Here is a 13,816-nt window from a genome sequence, read left to right as displayed (position 1 = left end):
GCACTTCGACTTTTCCATAGAAAAGCTAATTAAGTGTAAAATTGCTCAAGAACTCACTTCACACTTTTTTTTAAAGAATGATTACACTTTTTGCCATAGTTATTGCATAATTTGTAATCTATGAAAAAATTACAATAAATATGAAAAATTTGTCTTGAAACTTGTTCTTTTTATCATTTTACCCTTTAAGATATACCAAACACAATTGTGCCAGTAAAATTTTCAATAATGGTATAAATGGCTGGTCGTCTAGGCCCAATTTTTTTAAAGTGACTGGTCCTCATTGTTAAGTTTTGAATGAGAGTCTAAAGCTCGATGATTTAATAAATTCATCACACATTCTCACTCCCAACATAACTCATCTTGCATACAAGGAAATTTACTTTGAAAGCAACGCTCCTCAAAGCACTACTGGCAACATTTTCCCACAACCTGGTTGAAATGTAAATAGTTGGGACCTCACACTCATCAAAGTGAGGTCCGCGGGAAACATCGAAAGCCGTTTGTTGTTACAAAGTATTCCACAGTCTTTGGCACACAGATACTTGTGTGTTATTGGAAGTGCCACATTTTCTTTGCAACTAAAGCTGTATTTTGGTGTTAGCCTCTTTTTTTCTTTTTTACTGTTGCAATATTATTCTGAAGTGAGCTAAAGTAAAATTCTTTGTCAGAGTATCAGTTCTTACCAGTCAAAATCACAAAAATTTAACTGAAAACTAACACAATGAAAAATCACCCGAATTCTAAAAAAAAATCCTGGGTTTTTTCTCTTATTTCTCCCGGAGGAAAAATTCCCTGGTTTTTCCTGGATTTCCCGGTTGTCCTGGCCATATACACCCTGCAGGTAGCAATTTCGAGGTTGTGCTAGGCGTGCACCATTCCTCTTGGTTTAATTAAATTTGTACATATTAGTTTGGCAGCACCAAGAACGTATTGAATCATGTGAAATTCTTGAATTTCCTAGTATCACACAAAAAACTCTTTAGTCCCTACACCATAAAGGTACCTTCACTTAGCCTCGTCTTCATTACAGGTGGGGCACTCTCATCCTATGGCCAGAGTGACCCGCCCTTCCTTTTTAACCTTCCCTAAACCTATCCCTCTCCTCTCTTCAACAAAGGAACTATTAGTTCCAAAAGCTAGAAGTGTATCTCTTGCAGATTTGTGTGTGTCTACTGGCAGCACCGTACATTTCACCTCGGATATTCTATCTGAGTTCCACCATCATATTGAGTCCCAACTCTCTAGATCCTTGTATACATACAAGAGGGGACACAATGTTGTCTTACAACAAACATATTCTGACACAGACTGTGGCTGCTACATTTCCTATGCATTTAAGATTTCCTGGGAGACCTATAATCTGACCATTCTTTAAACACTGGACATTCCTTTATGGTCCATGCTGCAAGTTGTCATTATTTTCACAGTTTGCATTAGTCCTACAAGGTGCAAATCTTATAAATTCTGGAAATCAGAATACATATTTACCTATAGAAAAGAAAGCAGTAAGGATTAAAGTTAACAAAATTTCAAATGATGCTAAAAATTATCAAAATCAAAACAAATTTTAACACATGATATATCTGCACTCAAATACTTGGTACATTATCCTCAATGGATGAAACCAGTAAAACCAAGCAGAAGGCACAACAGCATCTGGGAGAAGTTGATCTTTCTCCACCAGTAATATTAATAAATTCATCTAGTTTACCTAATAACAGTTCTAATGACTGGCATCCATGCTTCCCAAACCAACTGCTGATAAGGGCCATTTTCTGTCCCAGGCGGATGTCCAACTTCCAATATATCCTTCCAGGTTTGGAAAAGACGTATTGGTTCTGCTGGATTTTCTAAAGCTTTCCACGATTTCAGCTTCTCATGGATCAAGGGTGCAACCAAGCCACATGCCAGCTTCTCCAACTCATACATACGATATTCTTCATAATATCGATCCTGAAATACCAATAAATAAAATTCTTCACAATTAACAACAAAAGACTAACTATACAACCATACAGGATTATGTAAAACTTGTGAAATAAAAGTAAAGCTTGTAAATTTGTTATTGAGGTTATCTACAATATTCACAATAGTACACAGTGATAGAATATGCAGATGTACTAGCCATTTTGTTTTTGACTACAGATTTTGGTTCATTTCAGACCATCCGCAGGTCATGTATATCAACAGAAAACAAACTACACACTCAGGTTATAAAATTTGTGGTATACCTCCTAATCTCATACTGAACATTCTTTTGCCTGGCGTAGCACAACAACTCAACATGGCATGGACTCAACAAGTCATTGGAAGTCCCCTGCAGAAATACTGAGCCACGCTGTTTTTATAGCAATCCATAATTGCGAATGCCATCTCAGTGTAAAATGACTGCAGCTAGCACCTCATGAAAGATTATTTGTCCACATATTGTACATGTATTATGCATGGAGTGTGTCAATGTAATTAAAGCTTAACCTAATACAATTAGAGGGAACTGACTGTATCCTCTTCGTAATTGCACTGTTTAATTCATAGTGGCATTTTTGTAACGGCTTAACAATACCATGTTGTAATTAGACAGTGAGGGAATTTCAATATATTTGAACAAGAGCAGCAACTTTTGCTAACTAGCACTTCAGTGTTTACACTATAAGGCAGGGGATATGTTGGGTATAAAACATGTTGTTAATACAACATTTCAGGATGAGTAGACATTGCAATTATGGGATGCACAATTGAGTAAGTTTTGCAAGTATATTTTTATAATTATGTAACAGTCTGCACATAACAAATGTAAAATGTAGGTATAAATATCTTTCATGAGGCACTACCTGCAGTCATTGTATACACTGTATAGCTCGTTCTCTTTTGATACACATGACATATGGAAGGTCTGAAATGGACCGAAATCAACAGACAAATATAAAATAACTAGTACAGGTGTGCACTGAGTAATGTAGTTCTTAACATTCCTAACAGCTATCCAACAACATCTTCACAAAATATTTCTAATGACAGAATGGATTCAGAAATTGGTTTATGTCTATCTATGCAGTTCCCACACACAGCCAGAAAGATGAACCATCAATGTTTACAAAATGCCATTCTCCTCACAATAAAAAACATTTTGAATCTGGGAATTTGCACAACAGTCACTGTTATAACGCTACACACACACTTCTGAACACAATTTAACAAGCTACCATCACATAGGAACCGTAAATCATCATGGGTGCACCAGTCCTGACGTAAATGATTTCTGTGCCCTGTGAAAAGTCCTAGTTGCCTGCAGAATTGGAGTGACACACTGGAAATCATGAAAAGTGTGTACTTCGGGAGTCCGAAGGAATCAACAACTGGTGTGTACCTATCACTCCTTCTCCATGGTCAAGCTCTGGTGCAAAAATATTCTTTCCCACTCTGGGAAAGAAGGCACACACTGCGGCTGAAGGTAGGATGTTAAGCAAGGCACAAGCGCGAAACCGGGAGACGGTGTTAGGCTTCTGACATGATCGGAGCATAGGCTTGCAGTTTTACTCGTGTTGGGATCATGTGCATTATCCATGTACAACCAGGCCAGTGGAGTCTTGGCCGAGTGCTGACTGCAGCATATGCCGGAGAGAGGGAGAGCAGCTGGCGATTGTGTTGGCCTAATGATAGTGGCACGAGGTGCAAACACCACACTGTTCCAAGGCTGTGCTCTGAGTATTCATTCTGCTGTTCAATCAACAGTGAGCATTCACTGGATTCCACCTAGGAGTATATTTCTACAGACCAGTGAAATTAGGTTTTATTGATGCTGGTGATTTCAACTTGCTGTACCTCGGGTTGGAATTCTAGTGGGGACAAAATGCTGTTTTTGTTGGAAGTGTTAGTCCAGCCTGCGTTCAACTTAACATTAAGCCATAAACTGTTTATGGAACATACTTTGTGCCATGTATGAGCACATGTTGGTACAGGTTACTGGCTGTATTCTGATTTCAAGCAGTTGTCTTGATTGGTAGTGTTATTGCCTTGTTATTTCTGGTTTCCTTAAAAGACAAAGCTCATCACCTTGCAATTTTTTTGAGAATGAATGCAATGAGTTCATTAGCTCTGGTAGGCGGATTCTTTTTTTACTGTAAATGTACAGAGTTTTGTTAACTGCTGTAAAGTCTGGTTTGATGCTCTTTGGGAAATTATGTTTAGTGAAACATGACAGGTTTTAGAACCTTAACTGTTTGCTGAACCATGGACCTTGCTGTTGGTGGGGAAGCTTGCATGCCTCAGTGATACAGATAGCCATACTGTAGGTGCAACCACAATGGAAGGGAATCTATTGAGAGAGTGCACAAATGTGTGGTTCCTGAAGAGGGGCCGCAGCCTTTTCAGTAACAGCAGAGGCAACAGTCTGGATGATTGATTGAACTGTCCTTGTAACATCAATCAGAACAGCATCGCTGTGCTGGTACTACAGACGGCTGAAAGCAAGGGGAAACTACAGCCCCAATTTTTCCCGACAGCATGCAGCTTTACTGTATTGTTAAATGATGATGGCATCCTCTTGGGTAAAATAATTCGGAGGTAAAATAGTCCCCTATTTGGATCTTGCAGCGACTACTCAAGAGGACTTCATTATCAGGAGAAAAAAAACTGGCATTCTATGGATCGGAGTGTGGTATGTCAAGTCCCTTAATCATGCTTAGAAAATTTAAAAAGGGAAATATATAGGTTAAAGTTAAATACAGTGGAAATTATACTCTGTTCATCATAAGAATAAACCCGATGTAAATAACCACAAACACAATGAATGGTCAGAAGCCGTAGCACACGTACAATGGTGTTGTTACACTCTTGGAAGTAGGTCCTACTATGTATGCTATATATAGCTACTAAGTTACGTTAAATGAAACTTCAAGATATTCAAATGTATTAACAAAAATCAACGTATTTCTTAATCATACTTTAGACATGTAGTTTTTATTTCAAAAATTGTGTACAGTCACAGCCTCGGTACAGTTGTGCTCCGACTGTTGTGCTGTTAATTCACAGTATACAAATGACGGGGGCTACTAACTGTTCCATAGTGAAACGCGTGTGGAACACTGTTAAAAATGCCAAAAAATAGGCTGTTCTTAATGTTTTTCATAAATTTACAGAGCTAATCGGCTTTAAAGTTTTCCAAGGGCTGCATTAGATACAGTTGAATTTTAACTTCACATACCCTGTATAGATCTACCAGTAGCGTAGCAGATTGATTATTCACTGCAACTCATGGTTTCTGGGTTCAAGTCTCACCAAAGTCATTTTTTTTTCTCCTTCAGTTAGAAAAAATACCTACATCATAACTGTAAAATTCATCATCATTTTTATGAATAATGCATGTCATTCTTCTTTTTAATTGCATTATGCACACAAAATTCCTGTTTTCATTCCAAATATAAATTCTTAATTATCGATTTTTTATGAAGGACTGTTAACAAAGGGTAGCTAAATTAATAAAACACAACTACTTAATTTTTAAGGCAAAAATGAAAAACCACATACTCTTTATTTGGACTAGGTCCGTCGTTTTATGTCACAGATGTATTAAGTGTCACAGAAACATGGAAAACAATCATTTCCACATCATTGAGCACACCATACAAATGTTCCAAATTTACATTTGCCAGTGTACCATTACAATATGAATCCAACAGAACAGATCTGGAGCCAAGTTAAGGAATTTGTCACAAGAAATATCAAGACTATTAAGCTCCCAGATGTTCTGGAACTAACGCATGCAGCTTTTTCACATGTCACTGCCGAACACTGGAGGGATACAGCGCAGCACGTCATAAAAGACGAGGAGACAATGCGGTGCCCGGTTGTTTTCATGGATTCTGTTGTTGGCCGACTCATTATCAACATAGCAGACGACAGTTCCACAACTGAAACATATTTCTCGAACTTGGATAATGAAGGAGCTAAGATATTACCTGATGACCAACTCTAATTAATACCTTCATTGGCTTCAGTACTCAACAGTACAGTGAAATCTATGCAGTACGCCTTTGCATCACACACAGCTTGCTCAGAAGAATTATCCTGTGTGTAAGTTAGGAATTTTCATTCACTCTTGTTTGTAATTGGAATACTATGTAAGGTAAGAATGAAGGCATTTTATGCTTTCCATCTCGTCACCTAAGAAGTGCGTGGCAGTGCTGGAGTTTTTCTGATTATTATTTCATTCTATTTAAAAATTAAATAACATAGAGGGAAACATTCCATGTGGGAAAAATATATCTAAAAACAAAGATGATGTGGCTTACCAAACGAAAGTGCTGGCACGTCGATAGACACACAAACAAACACAAACATACACACAAAATTCAGCTTTCGCAACAAACTGTTGCCTCATCAGGAAAGAGGGAAGGAGAGGGAAAGACGAAAGGATATATATATACATACACACAAAAGGAAGTCGTGTCCCTGCTGGAGAGCCACATTCAGAGTCTGATCCAGTCCCGGAAAGTATCCTGTCACAAGTGGGGCACTTTTGTGGTTCTTCTGTGGGAGGTTCCGGGTTTCCTCAAATCCTGCCCTGAAATGAGATCCATCCTTCATGAAATCCTCCCCACTCCACCAAGAGTGTCTTTCTGCCGTCCACCTAACCTTCGTAACCTCTTAGTTCATCCCTATGAAATCCCCAAACCACCTTCCTTACCCTCTGGCTCCTACCCTTGTAACCGCCCCGGTGTAAATGCTGTCCCATGCACCCTCCCACCACCACCTACTCCGGTCCTGTAACGCGGAAGGTGTACACGATCAAAGGCAGAGCCACGTGTGAAAGCACCCACGTGATTTACCAACTGACCTGCCTACACTGTGAAGCTTTCTATGTGGGAATGACCAGCAACAAACTGTCCATTCGCATGAATGGACACAGGCAGACTGTGTTTGTTGGTAATGAGGATCACCCTGTGGCTAAACATGCCTTGGTGCACGGCCAGCACATCTTGGCACATTGTTACACCGTCCAGGTTATCTGGATACTTCCCACTAACACCAACCTGTCAGAACTCCGGAAATGGGAACTTGCCCTTCAGTATATCCTCTCTTCTCGTTATCCGCCAGACCTCAACCTCCGCTAATTTCAAGGTGTCGCTGCTCATACCTCACCTGTCCTTCAACAACATCTTTGCCTCTTTACTTCCGCCTCGACTGATATCTCTGCCCAAACTCTTTGCCTTTACAAATGTCTGCTTGTGTCTGTGTATGTGCGGATGGATGCTTGTGTCTGTGTATGTGCGGATGGATATGTGTGTGTGTGCGCGCGAGTGTATACCTGTCCTTTTCCCCCCTAAGGTAAGTCTTTCCGCTCCCGGGATTGGAATGAGTCCTTACCCTCTCCCTTAAAACCCACATCCTTTCGTCTTTCCCTCTCCTTCCCTCTTTCCTGACGAAGCAACCATTGGTTGCGAAAGCTAGAATTTTGTGTATATGTATGTGTTTGTTTGTGTTTCTATCGACATGCCAGCCCTTTCGTATGGTAAGTCACATCATCTTTGCTTTTAAATATATTTTTCCCGCATGGAATGTTTCCCTATTTTATATATATATATATATATATATATGGTTATAATAGAGGGAAACATTCCACGTAGGAAATATATATCTAAAAACAAAGATGACGTGACTTACCAAATGAAAGTGCTGGCAGGTTGACAGACACACAAACATACACACAAAATTCAAGCTTTCGCAACAAACTGTTGCCTCATCAGGAAAGAGGGAAGGAGAGGGAAAGACGAAAGGATGTGGGTTTTAAGGGAGAGGGTAAGGAGTCATTCCAATCCCGGGAGCGGAAAGACTTACCTTAGGGGGAAAAAAGGACGGGCATACACTCGCGCACACACACACACACACACACATATCCATCCACACATATACAGACACAAGCAGACATATTTAAAGACAAAGAGTTTGGGCAGAGATCTCTGCCCAAACTCCTTGTCTTCAAACATGTCTGCCTGTGTCTGCACATGCGTGGATGGACATGTGTGTGTGTGCGAGTGTATACCCGTCCTTTCCTCCCCCAAAGGTAAGTCCTTCCGCTCCCGGGATTGGAACGACTCCCCACCCTCTCCCCCAAAACCCACATCCCTCCGTCCCCCCCACCCCTCCCCCCCCGATGAGGCAACAGTTTGTTGCGAAAGCCCGAACCCTGTGTGTATGTTTGTGTGTCTGTCGACCCGCCAGCACCTTCACCCGGTAAGTCACATCATCTTTGTTTTTAGATATATTTTTCCTACGTGGAATGTTCCCCCCCCCCCCCCCCCCCCCCCTCTCTCTATCTCTCTCTCTCTCTCTCTCTCTCTCTCTCTATATATATATATATATATATATATATATATATATATATATATATATATATATATATATACAAAGATGATGTGACCCACCAAATGAAAGCGCTGGCAGGTCGACAGACACACAAACAACACACAAAATTCAAGCCTTCGCAACAAACCGCCGCCCCACCAGGAAAGAGGGAAGGAGAGGGAAAGACGAAAGGATGCGGGTTTTAAGGGAGAGGGCAAGGAGTCACTCCAATCCCGGGAGCGGAAAGACTTACCCTGGGGGAAAAAAGGACGGGTACACACACGCGCGCGCACACACACACACACACACACACACACACACACACACACACACACACATACACAGACACAAGCAGACACATTTAAAGACAAAGAGTTTGGGCAGAGATGTCAATCGAGCCAGAAGTGCAAAGGCAAAGATGTTGTTGAATGACAGGTGAGGTATGAGTGGCGGCAACTTGAAATTAGCGGAGATTGAGGCCTGGTGGGTAACGGGAAGAGAGGATATATTGAAGAGCAAGTTCACATCTCCGGAGTTCGGATAGGTTGGTGTTAGTGGGAAGTATCCAGATAACCCGGACGGTGTAACACTGTGCCAAGATGTGCTGGCCGTGCACCAAGGCATGTTTAGCCACAGGGTGATCCTCATTACCAACAAACACTGTCTGCCTGTGTCCATTCATGCGAATGGACAGTTTGTTGCTGGTCATTCCCACATAGAATGCGTCACAGTGTAGGCAGGTCAGTTGGTAGATCACGTGGGTGCTTTCACACGTGGCTCTGCCTTTGATCGTGTACACCTTCCGGGTTACAGGACTGGAGTAGGTGGTGGTGGGAGGGTCCATGGGACAGGTTTTACACTGGGGGCGGTTACAAGGGTAGGAGCCAGAGGGTAGGGAAGGTGGTTTGGGGATTTCATAGGGATGAACTAAGAGGTTACGAAGGTTAGGTGGACGGCGGAAAGACACTCTTGGTGGAGTGGGGAGGATTTCATGAAGGATGGATCTCATTTCAAAGCAGGATTTGAGGAAGTCGTATCCCTGCTGGAGAGCCACATTCAGAGTCTGATCCAGTCCCGGAAAGTATCCTGTCACAAGTGGGGCACTTTTGTGGTTCTTCTGTGGGAGGTTCTGGGTTTGAGAGGATGAGGAAGTGGCTCTGGTTATTTGCTTCTGTACCAGGTCGGGAGGGTAGTTGCGGGATGCGAAAGCTGTTGTCAGGTTGTTGGTGTGATGCTTCAGGGATTCCGGACTGGAGCAGATTCGTTTGCCACGAAGACCTAGGCTGTAGGGAAGGGACCGTTTGATGTGGAATGGGTGGCAGCTGTCGTAATGGAGGTACTGTTGCTTGTTGGTGGGTTTGATGTGGACGGACGTGTGAAGCTGGCCATTGGACAGGTGGAGGTCAACATCAAGGAAAGTGGCATGGGATTTGGAGTAGGACCAGGTGAATCTGATGGAACCAAACGAGTTGAGGTTGGAGAGGAAATTCTGGAGTTCTTCACTGTGATTCCAGATCATGAAGATGTCATCAATAAATCTGTACCAAACTTTGGGTTGGCAGGCCTGGGTAACCAAGAAGGCTTCCTCTAAGTGACCGATGAATAGGTTGGTTGGGGGAGAGGGTGGGGAGTCGTTCCAATCCCGGGAGTGGAAGGACTTACCTTAGGGTGAGGAAAGGATGGGTATACACTCGCACACACACGCATGTCCATCCACGCACGTGCAGACGCAGGCAGACATGTTTGAAGACAAGGAGTTTGGGCAGAGATCTCTGCCCAAACTCTTTGTCTTTAAATATGTCTGCTTGTGTCTGTATATGCGTGGATGGATATGTGTGTGTGTGTGTGCGCGCGAGTGTATACCCGTGCTTTTTTCCCCCTAAGGTAAGTCTTTCCGCTCCCGGGATTGGAATGACTCCTTACCCTCTCCCTTAAAGTGTATGTTTGTGGTTGTTTGAGTGTCTGTCGACCTGCCAGCACTTTCATTTGGTAAGTCACATCATCTTTGTTTATATATATATATTGTCTCATCTTTTTTTTATGTCTGAACTGCAACTACTCACACCATTGCAAGTTAGTTGGACTGCTGGCTGGTCAGTGCTGTCAAAGTTTAATGCACCGATAAAGCTGTTGTCCCGCATTGTCGCTTAGTCTATGTGCGTGTAACACAGCATAAAACACATTATGATCGTACTTGACTGTACTGATCACAGTTTGGCTTCCGCTCCACATAAAACGAAATCCAATCAGATTCAAGAAAATGCAGAAGGATACATGGCGTAACGTTTACATCAGGTTTATTTTTATGATGACCAGAGTATAGTGAAGTTTGGTTGCAGGAGGAACAGGACTTCTGGTCAAGTGAATATGGGATCATAAATGCAAAATCAAATAAGGGTAATGCAGGAGTAGGTTTAATAATGAATAAAAAAATAGGAATTTGATAAGCTTCTACGAACAGCATTATTGTAGCCAAGATAGACACGAAGCCCACACTTATTATATATGTTTATATGCCAACTATCCCCGCAAATGATGAAGAGATTGAAGACATGTACAATGAGATAAAAGAAATTATTCAGATAGTTAAGAGAGATGAAAATTTAACAGTCATGGGGGATTGGAATTCGATAGTAGGAAAAGGAAAGAGAAGGAAAAATAGTAGGTGAACATGGACTGGGGGGGTAAGGAATAGAAGAGGAAGCCCCCTGGTAGAATTTTGCATAGAGCATTACTAAATCACTAACACTTGGTTTAAAAACCATGAAAGAAGATTGTCTACTTGGAAGAGACCTGGAGACATTGGAAGGTTTCAGATTGATTGTATAATGATAAGACAGAAATTTAGGAACCAGGTTTTAAATTGTAAGACATTTACAGGGCCAGATGTGGACTCTGGCCACAATTTCTTGGTTATGAACTGGAAAGTTGAAGAAACTGCAAAAAGGTAGGAATTTATGGAGATGAGACATGGATAAATTGTAAGAACCAGAGGTTGTAGAGAATTTCTGAGGGAGTGTTAGGGAATGATTGACAAAAACAGGGGAAAGAAATATGGTAGAAGAAGAATGGGTAGCTTTGAGAGAAAAAATGGTTGAAGCTGCGGAGTATGAAGTAGGTAAAAAGATGAGATAATAAAAAACCATGGGTAACACAAGAGATATTGAATTTCATTGATGAAAGGAGACAATATAGCAATGCAGTAAATGAAGCAGGTGAAAAGGAATACTATCGTCTCAAAAATGAGAGTGACAGGAAGTGCAAACTGGCCAAGCGGAAACAGTTAGAGGACAAATGAAGGGATGTAGAAGCTTATATCACTAGGGATAAGATAGATGCTGCCTACAGGAAAATTTAAGAGACCTCTGGAGAAAAGAGATCACCTGTATCAAAATCAAGAGCTCAGATGTAAAACCAGTCCAAAGCAAAGAAGGGAAAGCAGAAAGGTGGAAGGAGTATATAGAGGGTCTATACAAGGGAGATGCACTTGAGGGCAATATTATGGAAATGAAAGTGGATGTAGATGAAGATGAGATGGGAGATATGACACTGCGTGAAGAGATGAATATAATAGAGGGAAACATTCCACGCGGGAAAAATATATTTAAAAACAAAGATGATGTGACTTACCATACGAAAGCGCTGGCAGGTCGATAGAAACACAAACAAACACATACATACACACAAAATTCTAGCTTTCGCAACCAACAGTTGCTTCGTCAGGAAAGAGGGAAGGAGAGGGAAAGACAAAAGGATGTGGGTTTTAAGGGAGAGGGTAAGGAGTCATTCCGATCCTGGGAGCGGAAAGACTTACCTTAGGGGGAAAAAAGGATGGGTATACACTCGCGCGCACGCGCACGCGCACACACACACACACACACACACACACACACACACACACACATACACAAGCAGACACATTCAAAGGCAAAGAGTTTGGGCAGAGATCTTTGCCCAAACTCTTTGCCTTTGAATGTGTCTGCTTGTGTCTGTGTATGTGTGGATTTTTATCTATATATATATATATATATATATATATATATATATATATATATATATGTGTGTGTGTGTGTGTGTGTGTGTGCGCGCGTGTGTGCGCGCGAGTGTGCGCCTGCTTGTGTCTGTGTATGTGTGGATTTATATATGTGTGTGTGTGTGTGTGTGTGTGTGTGTGTGTGTGTGTGTGGGTGGGCGCGCGCGCGAGTGTATACCCATCCTTTTTTCCCCCTAAGGTAAGTCTTTCCGCTCCCAGGATTGGAATGACTCCTTACCCCTTCCCTTAAAACCCACATCCTTTTGTCTTTCCCTCTCCTTCCCTCTTTCCTGACGAGGCAACCGTTGGTTGCGAAAGCTAGAATTTTGTGTGTATGTATGTGTTTCTATCGACCTGCCAGCGCTTTCATATGGTAAGTCACATCATCTTTGTTTTTAAATATACTGCGTGAAGAATTTGACAGAGCACTGAAAAATCTAACTTGGTACAAGGCCCCGGAAGTAGACAACATTCCATTAGAAATACGGATAGCCTTGAGAGAGCCAGCCATTACAAAATTCTTCCATCTGGTGAGCGAGATGTATGAGACAAGAGAAATACCCTCAGACTCCAAAAGAATATAATAATTTCAATTCCAAAGAAAGCAGGTGCTGACAAGTGTGAAAATTACCAAACTATATTTTTAACAAGTCACGGTTGCAAAATACTAAGGCCACATCCAGGGTGTATACCGTGTACAAGGAAAAAAAAATCCCGGATTTTCCGGTTAAAAATACACTTTCTCCTAGGTGAAAATACACTTTTTCCATGTTACGTGACAGTATACTCTTCCTCGCCTCTGTAAAAGTCATCAACCATTTGAATGTTTATGGTGTTATATACCAACTTAGAATCTCCCGGCACTTTAGAAAACGAAACTCAGGGGGAAAAACACGTTTTGAAAGACCTTTGATGTGCAGCAACATGTACGTTGCATATTTTCATATTGCAAAGGTATAAATTTGAATTCCACCAACCAATGCATGTCACTTTATGAAGCACTGAAATCGAGATTGCGATGCGCAACCGCTACGGTCGCAGGTTCGAATCCTGCCTTGGGCATGGATGTATGTGATGTCCTTAGGTTAGTTAGGTTTAAGTAATTTTAAGTTCTAGGGGACTGATGACTTCAGCAGTTAAGACCCATAGTGCTCAGAGCCATTTGAACCATTATGCGATGCGCTTTTGTAAGCGTCATAGCTCATTCACGTGATCTCGCCAGCTGATGACAGCAACAGGACACGTGATGTAGTCAGCCAATAGCAAGATCACTCTTAAGTATTGCAAATACACAAATAAGAAAAGTTAACGGCTTAAATTAATATACATAGCATTCACATATAATATTGGTCTCGAAGATTAATAAGTTGGAAGAGAAGCTAAGCTTCCACTTATAATGTGGATCTTTTTTGCGTGTGTTACACTTTAAGATACATC

At 41.4% G+C, this 13,816-nt stretch overlaps 1 protein-coding gene across 1 annotated transcript in view; it reads right to left on the bottom strand.

Moving 5' to 3' along the window:
- The window catches only part of LOC124789334 (tuftelin-interacting protein 11), a 150,423-nt gene that overhangs the window by 35,726 nt on the left and 100,881 nt on the right, over nucleotides 1-13,816 (bottom strand). The window contains exon 9 of the mRNA XM_047256653.1: nucleotides 1,715-1,956. Coding sequence (XP_047112609.1) covers nucleotides 1,715-1,956 — 242 coding nt within the window. The remainder of the gene's footprint in view (nucleotides 1-1,714; nucleotides 1,957-13,816) is intronic.

Source organism: Schistocerca piceifrons, chromosome 3 (genome assembly GCF_021461385.2).
Source record: "Schistocerca piceifrons isolate TAMUIC-IGC-003096 chromosome 3, iqSchPice1.1, whole genome shotgun sequence".
NCBI lineage: Eukaryota > Metazoa > Arthropoda > Insecta > Orthoptera > Acrididae > Schistocerca > Schistocerca piceifrons.
This window is presented reverse-complemented; position numbering and strand designations above follow the sequence as displayed.